Source organism: Hydra vulgaris, chromosome 15 (genome assembly GCF_038396675.1).
Source record: "Hydra vulgaris chromosome 15, alternate assembly HydraT2T_AEP".
NCBI lineage: Eukaryota > Metazoa > Cnidaria > Hydrozoa > Anthoathecata > Hydridae > Hydra > Hydra vulgaris.
Window position 1 is genome coordinate 16567501 of NC_088934.1, and position 16736 is coordinate 16584236.

General features: G+C 25.0%; 1 protein-coding gene across 7 annotated transcripts in view; it reads right to left on the reverse strand.

The window, feature by feature from the left end:
- The window catches only part of LOC136091511 (E3 ubiquitin-protein ligase rnf213-alpha-like), a 171381-nt gene that overhangs the window by 130708 nt on the left and 23937 nt on the right, over window positions 1-16736 (reverse strand). For 5 of the 7 annotated variants that reach the window (XM_065819150.1, XM_065819148.1, XM_065819147.1 and 2 more), the window contains 2 exons: window positions 16443-16528; window positions 1517-1634 (listed from right to left, as the gene is read on the reverse strand). The exons of 1 other annotated variant lie outside the window; for it this stretch is intronic. In XM_065819150.1, the coding sequence (XP_065675222.1) occupies window positions 1517-1634; window positions 16443-16528 (204 nt within the window). Of the gene's footprint in view, window positions 1-1516; window positions 1635-12330; window positions 12451-12534; window positions 12740-16442; window positions 16529-16736 lie in introns of those variants that run through there. One more of the 7 variants, XM_065819153.1, reaches the window with a different exon arrangement.

Here is a 16736-nt window from a genome sequence, read left to right on the forward strand (position 1 = left end):
ATGTCTTTATATGACCACGCAAATAATATTTTGTTTTGATGATTTAACCACGGTTTTAAACAAATGCGATAAAATTATTAGTTTTTAATTACTTTGAAAATAAATAATTTCGACACGTTTTTCTTTACTAATGTTTTTTTATTAGCAAAACGTTTTTAAATAAAGTAGCTAATGATTTTGATTAAAGTATCATTGAAAGTTGTATAATTTTTCATTTATATTTTATAATTTTATAAGATATTTTTATAAAACAAAAGAAAAAATAAAAAAAAAAAAATGTTATAAGCGACGACTTTAAACAGCGAAGGTCTCTTAAACTTTATATTAGAATCATTAAAGTTTTTGCTGGGAAGAAAAAAAAAAAGACAAACTTTTTTGAAAGCCGTTTGAATTAAATAACTTTGATCTTTTATATTATTGAAACACATTTTTTATATTATTGAAACACAGTAACAAATCACTGCTAATGATTTTTTATAAAAACAATAATGAATAATATATGTTTTTTTATATATATTTAAGTATTTATTTTTTATTATAAATGTTTTTAAATAAAAAAAAATTATAACAGTTTTTTAAATAAACGATTTAATTATTTTTACTTTTTTTTACTTTTTGTACGAAGAATTGATAAGAATCTTTTTTTAAACTTTTAAATGTAGCGTTTATTAAACAATTGTCAGTTGTAAGTTGTTATTTTATTTAAAAAGTATTTCGCATAATATGAAATTATAAAAACATTAGTAAAGATAAACAATTCAAAGTTATTTATTCCAAACGTAATTTAGATAATCTTATCGTTATAGTTTATTATTTATTTTAGTTAAGTTTTAATTTTATTTTTGCTATTTTAATTTTAGTTAAGTTATTTTTATTTTGTTTTTCGCTATTTTTTTTACGAATTATTTGCTTCTTTAACGATAAGTCTTCATTAAGTTTTTTTATAGTTGAGTTAAGATTTTTATAGCGCGTTTTTAAAACACATACAAATTTTTAAAACTTATTAACAACCGTGGTCAAGTTAAGTAAAATCAAATAGTGTTTGCGTGGTCATATTATGACGTGAAATCGCACGCCTTCCTAGCCAAGCCTATATATATATATATATATATATATATATATATATATATATATATATATATATATATATATATATATATATATATATATATATATATATATATATATATATATATATATATATATATATATATATATATATATATATATATATATATATATATATATATATATATATATACACACACATATACACATGTGTGTATATATATATATATATATATATATATATATATATATATATATATATATATATATATATATATATATATACACACACATATACACATGTGTGTATATATATATATATATATATATATATATATATATATATATATATATATATATATATATATATATATATATATATATATATATATATATATATATATATATATATATACACACATATACACACACTCACACAAATACTTACCTTAACGAGTAACATGTTTTGAACTTTGTGTTTATTAGCTTTAAGAGCACACAAAAACTTAATCAATTTTGTTTTTCCACACCCAGTTTCTCCCATCATTATTACTGGAATAACACATCTAAAGTAATAAATAAAAATATTTTAACGACTATTTAATATATATATATATATATATATATATATATATATATATATATATATATATATATATATATATATATATATATATATATATATATATATATATATATATACACTGCCTGACAAAAGTTTCCGGTCACTTAAAATTTTAATAGTTTTTTACCTATAATAATTGGTATTAAATTTTAAAATTCTTTATAAGTTATAAATTAATTCGATTAAGATTTGCTAATGTTTTAAATAAACTTATAACAATTGATATCAAATTTTAAAATTGTATATAAGCCATAAAATAATTCAATTAAGATATGCTAATGTGTTTTTAATATTGAAATGCAAAATCTATATTTTTTTTGTTTTTTGATTATAAATATGTTAGAAAATACTTGGTAAAAAATTTGTAAATAAAATTCAACTGTTCTTTAGTCATCAAATCATAATTTCGTTGAAGTTAATATAATATATTGGATTAATAAATTAATTTAGTAAATATTTTATGTAGCTGAATAATATTTGATATTATTTTTTAATTTCTAGTTTATAAAACTGTGCTTTGATTATTTTCAGACTAAAATTTTAGAAAATAATAGAAAATGTCAAAAAAATGCAATTTATCACTTGAAACGCGTTCTTCAATTGTTGTTCTGGCAAAAGATGATCTACCTATTGAATATATTCAAAAACTGTTGAAAATACCGCAACCAGCAGTATGTGATACTATTCGTTGGTTTAAATGTACTGGTACAAATAAAGATAGGAAAAGAACTGGACATCCCTGCAAAACATCAAAGGCTAAAGACAAGTCAATTATATTTTCATGTAAACGAAATAGACAATTAACAGCCCAAGAAATAACATCTAACTTCAATGCTGCTCATAATAAAACTATTTCAGGAAGAATTGTAAGACATCGGTTAAAAACTGATGGCTTAAATGGTAGAGTAGCTGTTCGAAAACCTCTTCTAAAACCAATAAATTGGAAAAAGAGGCTTCAATGGGCTCTAGCACATTCAAATTGGACAGATATAGACTGGCAAAATGTATTGTGGACGGACGAATCCAAATTTCTTGGAACTTCATCCACAGTGTATACAGCCTACTGTCAAACATAGTGGAGGTTCAGTAATGGTGTGGGGCTGTTTTGCTTTTAAATAGGTTGGTAATCTTGTGAAAATAGATGGAATTCTTGATGAGAACAGATATCATAAGATATCATGTAGACATGCCGTGCCTTGTGGAAAACATCTAATTGGCCACGGGTTCACCATGCAATAGGATAATGACCCAAAACACACAGCTAAATACTGTATAATCTAGTTGCAAAAAAAAGAAGCTCGCGGAGAACTCAAATTATTGACATGGCCCCCACAATCTCCTGATCTCAACCCAATGGAGTTACTATGGGAACAACTGGATCATGAGGTAAGAAAAGAGTGTCCTACATCAACAACTCATTTGTGGTCAATTTTGCAATGAGTGTGGAAAAATGTTTCTCCAATTTATTTGGATGATTTAATCAAACGTATGCCAAAACTTGTTTGTGCAGTAAGGAAAGCAAAGGGTGGATTTTTCGATGAAAAAAAACAAAAAAACTTTGTTTGTGTTATATTGCAAAAACTTGTTTATTTTTATCATAGGTTTAAACACGTTGATTAGTAATTGTTTCAAATGATATTTGGTTAATTGTAATTAGTTAACTTGATTTTTTATACATTTTTTTACTAAAAACTGAGTGACCGGAAACTTTTGCTGGGCAGTGTGTGTATATATATATATATATATATATATATATATATATATATATATATATATATATATACATATATATATATATATATACATATTAAACTTATATTAAAGGACTATTTAATATATATATATATATATATATATATATATATATATATATATATATATATATTAAACTTATATTAAAGGACTATTTAATATATATATATATATATATATATATATATATATATATATAATATTAAACTTATATTAAAGGACTATTTAATATACATATATATATATATATATATATATATATATATATATATATATATATATATATATATATATATATATATATATATATATATATATATATATAATATATATATATATATATATATACACTTTTGCACAGTTGTTGAAAAAACTCTTCCATTAACTGTCGTTTTAAATCAAGCGCTAATAAAAACTAGACCAGAAAAGTTTAAAATCTTGAAATATTATTTCTTTTTTAACTGATAGAAGACTTGCCTAACAAAAAACCCTATAGTCAATGTAGTCAAAATGTAGATTGGTTGTCTTTTCAAAATGTTTGCAATGGTTTTCTTGGACGAAATAAAGCTGCAAATTTTGAATCTCTAATCAAGAATATGATGAAGAACTACAATAACCTTGACTGTAATGTCAGATAAACTTTCCTAATTTTTTTTAAAAAAACATGTATAAAATGTGGTATCTGATGAGCACAGTGATCAATTTTTATTAAGAAATCAATTTCTTGATAAAAATTTTCAATTTATTCTACACCTTTGTTACTTGCTGACTACTGCTAGACTTTATTGCATAAATCTAAGTTCACTCAAAGAGGATCTAATGTGATGAACCATTTTTGAGATTTTACAGGCAAGTATTTATTTTACATATGTACTAGTAACATTGCACTTTACATAAAAATTCAATTCAAATAGAAGTGTCATTATTATAAGACTGAAATTGATCATTTAAAAAAAACAGCTGTTAAATAAAATTTACACATTGAATCTTAAAATGTTAACATTTATAATTTGGAATTTGGCATTCTAAAATTAATAAAGTACAAATGAAACTATTTTTGTAAAACTAAATTTATTAAATTTTTTTTACAAAAATATTTCCATTTGTTCAGTGTTGTTAGAAAAATATTACCTATTTGCTTGTAGTTTTATATTTTTCAATATTTAATCATAAAATTGTACTCAAAAAAACTTGAAATCAAGGAGAAACTAATAATTTTTGTTAGAAATTACTAATAGAGGTTATTAATTTGTTTTATGAAGTAATTTTGACCAAAATTTTTACAAAATTATTTTAAACAAAACAACAAGCAAAAGAATGATTCTTTAGTGAACAAGATATGATAGATATGAAACTTTACACAAAAGGTTCTAGCCTTTATCTAAAGAAACTCCAACTGAAATTCCTTTTTAAAAAATTAAATGGAAAAAAAAATTCCTCCGTAAAACTTTAGTGTGGAAATTCGTACGAAATGCTATAAAAAAATTCATAGTTAAACTCAACTACAGTTTGAAGATTCAAACTTTTATTCAGACTTATTGATCTAGTATATATATACTAAATGATATAGTATATATTAATTGAATAGTATATAGTATATGATTGAATAGCTTGAAAAGGTACTGATTTAGGTAAAGTAGATGGCAAGTGGTGTTTCCATTTCCAAAAAGGTAAAATCAGCAACATCAATCAGAGGTAACCAGCTCATATCATTCAAATTTAATTGTGGTATCATTCTTTTAATCCGTAACTCCTTTTATTTCTAAAAATTAAAATATTGTTACAAAATACTTCCGTGCTTTAAAACTTTATTGTAAAACTTTTTAAAAAAAAGCATTTATATAGACAAACTAATTTGAAAAAAATTAATTCTGCTTAAGAGTGATTTTTTGTTTAAAATTCAAGAGTTTTGTTTAAAGTTCAACTCATCATGATTTTTAAAAAAAGCATTACTGTTTTTGAATGTTTTTTAAATACTTTTATTATCTTCAAACTCAATAAGATTAAATTAATTAATGGTGAAGAATAGAATATGGGGTAAAATTTTAACAATGTTGGAGCATAAGCTTTAACAATGTACCGGGAAGGCTTTATAAGGTTTTTGTTAAGAGAAACATATCAAGTTATAGACAAAGCATTTGTATAGAAAGAGTTAGCTATCAAGCATGGTTAAGTAGACCAATTTCTGCGCTGTTTGTGAAACAGCTGCGCTGTTTGTAAAACAGCGCAGCCTGAATGCTCTTGAGGCTGTCATATTTTCAAATTATGCTAAAATTTTAAAAATGCACTGAAAAAATCTTAACTATAAAGATACTTAAAAAAGAGAAACTTATCCTAAAAGAAGTAAATAAATCTTAGTAAAAAAAAAAAAAAAAAGTAAAAACTTAAGCTAAAATCAAAAAAATCAAATTAAAATTTAATTAAAATAAATAAACTATAATGAAAAGATTATTTAAATTACGTTTATATACATATATATATATTTATATTTAAATATATATATTTATATATAAAATTTATATATATATATATATATATATTTACATATAAACATATCATATATATTTTTATAGTTATTTAAGTATGTATTATTATTACTGTCTTTAAATAAAAAAATTATTTCAACTTTATAAAGAAACAATTTAGTTATTTTTTCTTCTGTGTATGTTTTTGCAAAGAATTGTTAATAATCCTTTTCTTAACTTTTAAATGTGTTTTTTTAACTTTTAAATAATGTTTAAATATATATATATATATATATATATATATATATATATATATATATATATATATATATATATATATATATATATAAATTATTTATATATTTAGATATATATATTTAAATATATAAATATATATATATATATTTAAATATATATATATATTTATATATATATATATTTATATATAACATTTATATATATATATATTTATATATAACATTTATATATATATATATTTATATATAAAAATTATATATGATATATTTATATATATAAAATAACTATAAAAAAATATATGATACTATTACTTTATAATTATATATGATATTATTACTTTATAAAAAATCATTAGCAGTGATTTGTTACTTTATTTAAATATGTTTCAACAATATAAAAACATAAGATCAAAGTTATTTAATTCAAATGGCTTTCAAAAAAGTTTGTCTTTTCTTCTCAACAAAACTTTTCTTCTTTTTGAGTGTATTAACTTTAATGATTCTTGTATAAAGTTTATTGAAGAAAATCATTTTTAAAATCGTCGCCTATAAAACTTAAATTTTTTTTTAATTCTATTTATACAGTTATCCCACAATTATGGATTACCCACAAAAATGGATCAGTCTTTCCTTCCTTTGTTAATTTTACATATTAAATTAATTTCAATCCACTCAAAATGTTTTTATTGTTAATGAATAAAAATGCAATTAGAATGCGATAGTAGTTATTGTTACCACTCAAAAAAAGAAGAAAACTGCAAAAATATTACAAGCTGTCAAAAAGTAACAGCTCAAACATCATTATTGTTTTGCTAAGAAAGTAAAGTTTTTAATTATGTATTTTCTTGCTTGAACCATTTGTTATTAATGGTAATAAATAGCAGAAATCAAAGCTAAAAGGTATGTTTAACTAGTTTTTCAATTATCTGGCCAGGAAAACCTAATATAATGACAAATTCACAATAAAACTTTGATCCATTTTTGTGTTTTACTCATGAGAAGTAAGCATTTATGGATCACTTAAAATAAAAAATGGAAAAACTAGTTTTTATGTTATTTTTTGGTGCTAGCAAGCAAAAAAAGTCTTCTGAGAGGAGTTACATTTTGGACCAACTGTCTGAAGTAGTTGTAACTGCGAGAAGAACCAAATAAAATCAAAGAAACCACTGCAAATTTTGCAAATCCTTACTCAACTTTGCAAAATAATGTTTTTGGTATCATCAAGACTAATAAACCTGGTCCTGAGACCATTTTGACCAAAATGAATAGAAAATTAAAGACAATAATTTACCTTGCAAAAATTGGATTTCCTGTCTGCGAGACAAGATGGGCTATAATTGTTTGATATGATATGTTTCTAATTATGTTGCTAAAATCTGATATCAAAGACACATTCCCAAAACATTTTTCAAAAAATGGGACTTTAAGGTATTTAGTGTAACATCCAATCATTGGCAAGCGAATAACAACATTTTTGGGAAAAGCTGGTTCGAAAATCACTGATGTTCACATTAAATATTGGTTTAAAGAAATCAAAGAATGTTTGAAACAGGAAAGCATCAATATCAAAAAGTTTGACAACCCTGACGGAATTGTGAAATTTTTGACAAATCAGGATTTGAAGTTGTTCAACAAAAATTAAAGACTCTATGCACTATTGGGTCATAACTCAACCCTGCAGTTGCTAGAGTCAGAATTAGCCTCACATCAATGAGAAAGTTTTGAAAAGAACCGCAAGAAAGATTTTTTGTATGGACTTATTACAGATAAAGTGCTTTTCAATCTATGGAAGTCTGTAAAGGCAAAAGTGAGGGACAACTGTATACTCAGCCATTAGAGTTCAAAAAAGATACAAAATAGAACCAAGGATAAAACCTTGAGGTAGCCCAGAAATTACTGAAAATAAAAGAGAGTGTTAGCCTTTGAGGATGACTTGAATAAAGCAGTTATAAAGAAATGATTTAATAATCTCAACAACTTTCCCAGATACACCAAATAAAGCAAGCTTATGGAGAAGACCAGCACGCAAAACTTTGTCAAAAGCTTTAGATATGCCAAGAGCAATAACTCTAGCCTCTCTGCCTCTATCTAATGCGCAATAAAATCTTTCAGTCACAACATTTAGCAAGTTAGCCATAGATCAAGAGGATCAAAAGCCGTATTGATTGTCTAACAGTAAATTATTTGACTTATAGGATGTGAGAAATTTGTTCACCAAAAACTTTAAGATCTTACTAATACTAACAGAAAGAAAACTGATCAGACTATAATTGGAAGGGTCAGAATGTTTACGGAGTTTTTAAAAAATGGAATAACAAACGCCATTTTCCAGCAGACAGGAAAACAAGACTCATTCAAGCACTTATTAAATAGTTTAGAGAGAATTGAAGAGTGCTCTGGAAAATTTTTTTGTAAGATTGTGACATGAATGTTGTTTGGACCACAAGCCGTAGAAGAGTTTAATTGAGGTATGACTTTAGCAACAGAAGCTGGTGTGATTTAAATGTCTAATAATCATAGATCCAAGTCATATTTTAAAAATCCAGAAAATTGTTTGAATAAAATATCCGGAAAAAATCTGGAATATATTTTCCCAAACATTCTACTTAACTTTGCTTTCAGCTGAGATGTTTCCATTTTTTTTTAATTTTTGTATGAGTAATGAGTGAAAAAGCTAAAAAAACAAATATATTTCAAAAATATATACCTAAACTTGTATGTATTAAAAACATTCTAGATATCCAGAAAGACTAAAAGTTGAGAAAAATATCCCTGAACAATTAACCTGTTTTAATTGGAATGGAAGGAAGAGAATGCTCATAAAGTTCAAGCATAGAATCAGAAGAAAAGTTCTTTGCAAATAGTTCTGCCTTTTCCTTTGAAGAGGTAGAAAGATCAGTCCCATGAATGAGAGATGGAATGTTAGCTATTATAATATAACTAATAATTATATAATTAAACTATATAATTATATATAACGCATTAACAGGGACACCATCCTTGTTGCGCAAGGATGGTGTTCCTGTTAATGCATTTGTTGCACATTGTCACATTGTCAAGACCACATAAGGAGCCCTGTGTTACAACTTTATCAGGGTTAGTTATCAGGACTGAGACTACTGCATAGCTTGCTTAAGGGGCCATTCTTCATCTATAAATGAATCAAGTTCTCTTTAAACTTAAATTATGCTTAAAGTAACCCAAAATATTAAGCATAAAAAACCATCAACAACAGTAGCTGGATGCAGTTAAATTCTGTCTAAGATGAGTATTTTTATTGAGACACCATCTCTAGCCTTTAATCAACCAAAAGCCTCAAATCATGAGAATTTTAGCAGGATGCATTTAACATCTGCCTTACATGAATATTTTTATCAAGACACCATCTCTAGCCTTTACTCAACCAAGAGCCCCGAGGCACAGGATTTTTACATCCTAGTTTTTTCTCCTAGCATTTGCCTAAAAAAGCACAAACCCTACACATACACACCCTATAAGGCAGTATAGGATGGGGCAGGTAGTACTGGGTTACATGATACTAGTAGCAGAGTGATCATGATGACCCTGAACCTGACCTGACCTGGAGTAGTTAAAAGGAGCTACTTGCTGCAAACAGTACCTTAAAACATTATGCATATTATTTTGGAAATGCATTAGGAAAAAACATTATCTAACAAAATAGATTAAGGTGAGCCAGAGATTAAGGTGAGCTTAGGTTTTATAGTTGGAGTAACTAGTTAGTTTATGAGCTCACACTGCATCAAAACAGATTTAAACAGAACATTCAAACAGAACACAAACATACATAGAGTAACGTACGGGTGAGTAAACACTGCACCAGATGTTCAGACAGAACACAAATATACATGTATAAAGTAACTTAAAGGTGAACAAACACCAGGCCAGAGATTAAGATAGAACATAAACATACATATAATAATGAAAAAACAGAACACAATCATACATAAAGTAACTTTCTAGTAAATGAACACCGTGCCAGAGGTTTAAGCAAAACACAAATACATATTAAGTAACTTATGGGTGAATAAACACCGTGCTAGAGGTTCATACAGAACACAAATATACATGAAAGTAGATTACAGGTGACCTAAAACAGTAACTAAGGCACCTTCAACTATACGAAAGTCAAACACAAAAAATAAAAATTACTTATATATTACTATAGGCATGACGGATTTTAAATTTAAATAATAATTTGCTTAGAAAGTGAATATCAAGCCAGTAGGACATGAAGCAGGTTGCACTGGGTTAAATGTTACTAGTAGCAGGGTGAACCTGAAGACCATAAACCCGACCTGACTGGAAACTTTAGGGGTTTCTCACGGTTCTATTCTTGGCCCTAAACTTTTTTTAACTTAAATTAACAATCTCCCAGAAATTCCCACATTTGAGGTGGCATTGTTCACTGATGATACTACCATTTATTCTTGTCTTGATAAGAAGTCAACACTCTCTGATTGGTTGGAAGTGGCATTTGAGCTTGAAAAGCACCAAGGCTATATATATAAATATAAATATATATATATATATATACATATATATATTTATATATATATATATATATACAACTACCATCTACTAAAATAGTATTCATCTACTAATATAGTATTCATAGAAAAGCGCCTAATATAGCGTCTTGTGCCATCTACTAAAATTCATTCTTGTATTACTCCTTATTCAATTAAATCTCATTATTTTACTTTGATTGTTCTAAAGTGCTCCAAAAATACTTTTTTGTCTAGTTTTTTTCCCTGAACATCAGTTCTTTGAAATTTGCTCCCTTTATCTTGTTTTCATAATTCATATAATTTGCAATCTTTCAAGCTGTATGTTAATCGTTACCTAGCTTTATAATCTTCATCTTTTCTCTTCCAGTAACTACCAACTCTAATAAAGGTTGCTTGCAGCCTTTTGGAAGTGAAGGTGTTATAAAAAAAAATTTATGTTTATATATATATATACTTATATATATTTATATACAATATACACATATATATATATATGTACACTATACACACACACACACACACACACACACACACACACACACACACACACACACACACACACACACACACACACACACACACACACACACACACATATATATATATATAAATGTATACACACACACACACACACACATATATATATATATATATATATATATATATATATATATATATATGTATGTATATATTTAAGATTATCTCATTATCAATATGTTTGTGATGTATATTACTTTCTTTCATCTGTTTAACCTTGTTATTGTTTTTTAAAGCAGATGCATCTACTGAAGACATACAATAATTCCTGTGTTTAAATGCTAGTCTCATATATGAGCTGCCTTCTGTCTTCAATCAGCACTTTTGTTTGCCTTTGGCATATATAAATTATGTGTTTCATTTTGCACTTGCTTGCAATTTTTTTTTGCTCTTATTATAAACATTGTTACATGACACTATGTCTAATGAACAGTGACAAGAAGATATGTCAAATATTTTATCAGGTCTAGAATAGAGCTTTCGTTTGATGTTTGACTTTGTATTTTTATCCCCTTGATAGTTGCCTATATACTTTTAATTTTTGTTTCAAAAGATTTATTATTTATTCAAGGCAATTGTGGATTGACAGACAGCCATATAGATTTTAAAATTGTTAGACATCTCTAACATTTACTTAAAAGTTGAACTTTAAGTAAGAAAAATCTAGTTAGTAATAATAAATTAATTGTCTATAAGTGCTTGGATCTATTTTAATTAATACACAAGGACAATCTCAATAATTCTCTTTATTTTTGAATTGTGTAAAAAGGCTTTTTTTTGTTGTTTTTTGATGTTTTTTACTTTCTAAATCCAAAAATTTAGTTTATATTATTATAACATAACACATAAATTATTTGTAAATATATTGACATTTTTTTAAACAAGAAAAATAAATATATATATATATATATGTATATATATACATATAAATATATATACATAAATATATATATATATATATATATATATATATATATATATATATATATATATATATATATATATATGTATATATATATATATATATATATATATATATATATATATATTTAATTAATTAAAAAGAATTAATAAAAAAATATTAAGATGTGAAAAACCGTAATCTCATATGAATGGCAAGAATTTTCTTCATATTGTCAACAGTCAACTCATAAGAAGGGTCTGGATCAAAACTGTCTACACCAATTACACGACAAAGTATATCTAACTTTGATTTTCTATTTAAAAAAAAATTATAGTCTATTTATGAATCACCTTTATTGGAAAATATAGCAACAAAAATGTTTTTAATTTTTGCTTACCGAGATAATGTTTTATAATTGGTGTTCAAACATCCCCATTCAGTACCTCGCATCTGACGATTCAGATCATCATAAAGATCTTTTGTCATTATACCCTGTTTAATTATGGTTTTATGGATCTAGTAAGTTACCATTTGAATCAATGTTAAATCCAAAAAATGTCATTGTAACATGATCTTGATTGAAAAATAAGTAAGGATGAGAACTAATTGAAAAAAAAAAGAAGAATTAAAGATGAATAAGAAAATTAACAGTTTTCAAAAAAAAAATTTGATAGCAATAGATATTTTATAATAAAGTTTGTATTAGAAATATATGGTTAAGTGTATTATTTTATACACTTAACCATATATTTTTTTAGGAAACACAAAAATTATTAAGTATGACAATTCAAATTATTATAACTCCAAAACTTTCCATTTATTGTAAATTCAAATAATCTTCAAATTGAAATTTTAAAATTTTTAAATTGAAATAAAAAATAAAATAATTGACATTATCATAGGGTCATAGCACCCCCTACTGTGAAGAAGCACCTACCGTGGTTTTTGAAAAAATCAGTAAATTTTTTTTTTTTTTTTTTTTTTAATTTTTTTTTTTGGTATTGTTTTATACAAAACTAACTTATTTCACTAATAAATAATTTTTAAAAAGATGTATTTTTAAAGATTTGAGATGTTTTTTTACCCGCAAATGATTTTTTATTGCTTTCTTAAGAAAAGTTTGTCTAGTTTTTTTACGGCTTAAAACTTATACAAATTTTTTTATAAAAGTTTAAAATAGTAGTAAAAACATTGAATATTTTAAATTTTATCAAAAAATATTAGTATTTTTTGTATAACATTGTTTAATCTTTTACACGGTAGGTGATTACAAAGTTATAATAGCACTTACCGTATATAGAAATATTTTTTCGGACGTGTTTTATTATGTGAAGTTTTCTCTCTAAAAAACCATTTCAGTTCAATTCAATTACCAATTAAAGGTAATTTAATCCTAGGGAGTATTTATTTGATATGTTTTTAATACTTTATTTATTATGTGAAATGAATTCGATTAGAAAGATGCAAGGTTCAAAAAAGAAAAAAAATATTCAAAAAAAGCTTTTGTATTCAGAAGAACATCTGCATGCAGCACTTAGAGCTTTAAATAAAGGTGAAGAAATTTTGTGTCACCAAAAAGTTTAATGTTCCTGAAAGTACCTTACGCAACAAATTATCTGGTAAAAGCCAACCCAAACAGCAAGGTATAAAAACACCATTTAAAGATGATATCCCAAGTAAAAACTGGTTTTATAAATTTATGCGTTGTCGTAAGGAATTATTGCAAAAACAAGCAGAGCATATTAGTCGAGCTAGAGGTCTTATAACTGAAGCATCGATAAAAAAATGGTTTAATGAGGTGTATGAATTATTAGGTGATGAAGCGCAATACCTTAATGATCCATCTCGTGTTTTTAATTTAGACAAAACTGGTTTTGATTTAGCACCAAAAACTGGAAAAATAATTGGCATTAGAGGAAGAAATGTTTATGAAGAATGCAACAACAGCGATAAGAAAAACCTTACAACTCTATTTTGCGTAAATGCAAATGGTGAATTTGCACCATTATTAACATTGTAGAAGTATGCTCGAATGCCAAAAACTATTGCTGCTGCTGCACTACCAGGTTGGAGACTCGGTAAAAGTGACAGCGGCTGGATGACCGCCGAATGCTTTTATGAGTACTTTACAAATGTGTTAGTACCATATTTGAAATCTTTGAATACACAATTACCTATATATATGTTCATGGATGGACATCGCTTGCATCTGTCTAAAGAGCTCAGCGTGTATTGCTCTTTGGAAAGAATTCATTTAATTTTGTTGTTTCCTAATGCTACACACATCTTACAACCATTAGATGTGTTAGTTTTCGGACCAATGAAAAAAAAAAGGCAGAACATTTGTCGGCAATTTAAATTGGATAACAATTTTAATGAAATTGCAAAGAAAATGTACCAATGTTGTTGAATAATTTTGCTATGGATCCAAATATGAAAAAAAATATTATTAACGGATTTAGGTCGACAGGAATATTCCCATTTAATGCAAACAATGTTGATTATAAAAAAGTAATTCAACGTGTTAAATTGAATTCAACAATTGATAATAATGAAACAAATCTTTCAAGCCATTATAACGTGGGAAACTTATTTGAAAACAATGTTGCACCTGAAGTATTGCTACAGTTTGAAAAAACTGGAAATAAAGAATGGGGAGGTAAAACTGACTTCAGAGAATTATTTAATTTTTGGAAAAAACTTAAATCTAATGATAGCTCCAAACGAACCATAAATTTAATAGAAGCCAACAATAATGTATTGAACAATGAAATCGATAAAGAATTGTATTTAGATATTAGCAGTACGCAAAATGAAATCGTATCTAGTAATGTTAGCAAATTTGGAAAAAGCGTAATAATTGATGAATCTGGTGAAAGTAAATCAGCAGCAGATCCACCAGATTCAAATAAACAAACAATAAAAGATGTTATCCGATTACACAACTTTCTTTCATGGCCAAAACAACCAATCACGAAAAGGCTGAAACAAATTGAATGATTACTGAGCGTTGTAACTTCATCCAAATGGTTAGAGATTCAAATAACTAGAGAAAATGCAAAGGAAGAAGAAGATATCAAAAAAATTGAACGTAAAAATAAAGCTGCTGAAAAAAAAAAAATTAAAAGAAAAAGAAAAACAAGAAAAATCTAAAAGAAAACAAGCTGTAACAAAATAAAATAAAAATAAAAGACAAAAAAAAAAAACATTTAAAAAAAGAATTTAAAAAGAAAAAAGTTTAAATTCAGAAAAAAGCTTCGGGTGATAATTTTATAACCGATGTCTTCTTTGTTTTGTAATCATATTAAATTTGTGTATTTGTTTCTTGATTTAAATGTATAAAAGTAAAATTAAAATATAAGATTTTTTTTTTCATACACAGTAGGTGGAGAATCGATTACGGTAGGTGGTGTTTTATCACGGTTGGTGCAGAAACGTACTAGATCTTACAAAAAATTAAAAATAACATTAAAAAAATAACTTTACTCAAATTCGAATTATATAATTTAGTTAATAATTAAGTATAAAATATTAGTTCGAAAACCCTAAATAAAAATCTGTTATGCTTTTGGAGTTAAGAAGTTTTGAAGTTAAAATTTTTCTTAAAGTCGCGGTAGGTGGTGCCATGACCCTACTATTTTACCAAAGTTTACTGCTAAATTAAACAAGTTTCATCTTTAACAAAAATTATTTAATAAATTTTTTTTTTTATAAAATCAAGTAAACAATCTTAATTTTTACTTTCTAGACTTTTTAGACATTGTTTTATACTCTTAATAAACTGTTGAAAAGTTTATAAAATAACGTAAAAAAAAAAAAAAAAAGATTAACGTTAACGTTAGTCACTTATTCATATGAAATTAAACACATTCAATAGACAAATCAGTAAGTTTATGTTCAAATGAAAAGTTTGCAAAACACTGCGAAAGATTAGAAGATATGACTTAACATTTGTAAATATGAATCATTAGGATCAGTAACAGATAAATAACAAGAAGTTTAGTAAGAAATTCGGATTATAAATATTTTTCTTGCTTTTTTTTAATAAAAAAATTAAATTTAGACTTTTAGTGTTGATATCAAAGCATTAAGGTTTTTATTATTATTATGGATATATAAAGTTTTAAATAAAAATATTAAAAAAATTATTTATAAAATTTTACATTTATTTTTTGAATTTATTGTATGATTTTTATTTTATAGATTAAACATTTCTTTCAAAACTGAGAAGCTCTAAAAATAAAACAATAAAAACCAAGAAAACAAAAAAACCAAACAGCTGTTTATTTTAAAAAATAAAGCAACCTTTGTTCCCATTTTCTTTTTAGATGAATCAATAGGCCACTAGAATTATAATTATGATCCAATAATATCGAGCGAGTTGAAAAATCCTGAATTAGAAAAACAATATGAAAATAAAAATATTTTGTTTATATATATATGTGTATATATATATATATATATATATATATATATATATATATATATATATATATATATATATATATATATATATATATATATATATGTATGTATATATATATATATATATATATATATATATATGTATGTATATATATATATATATATATATATATA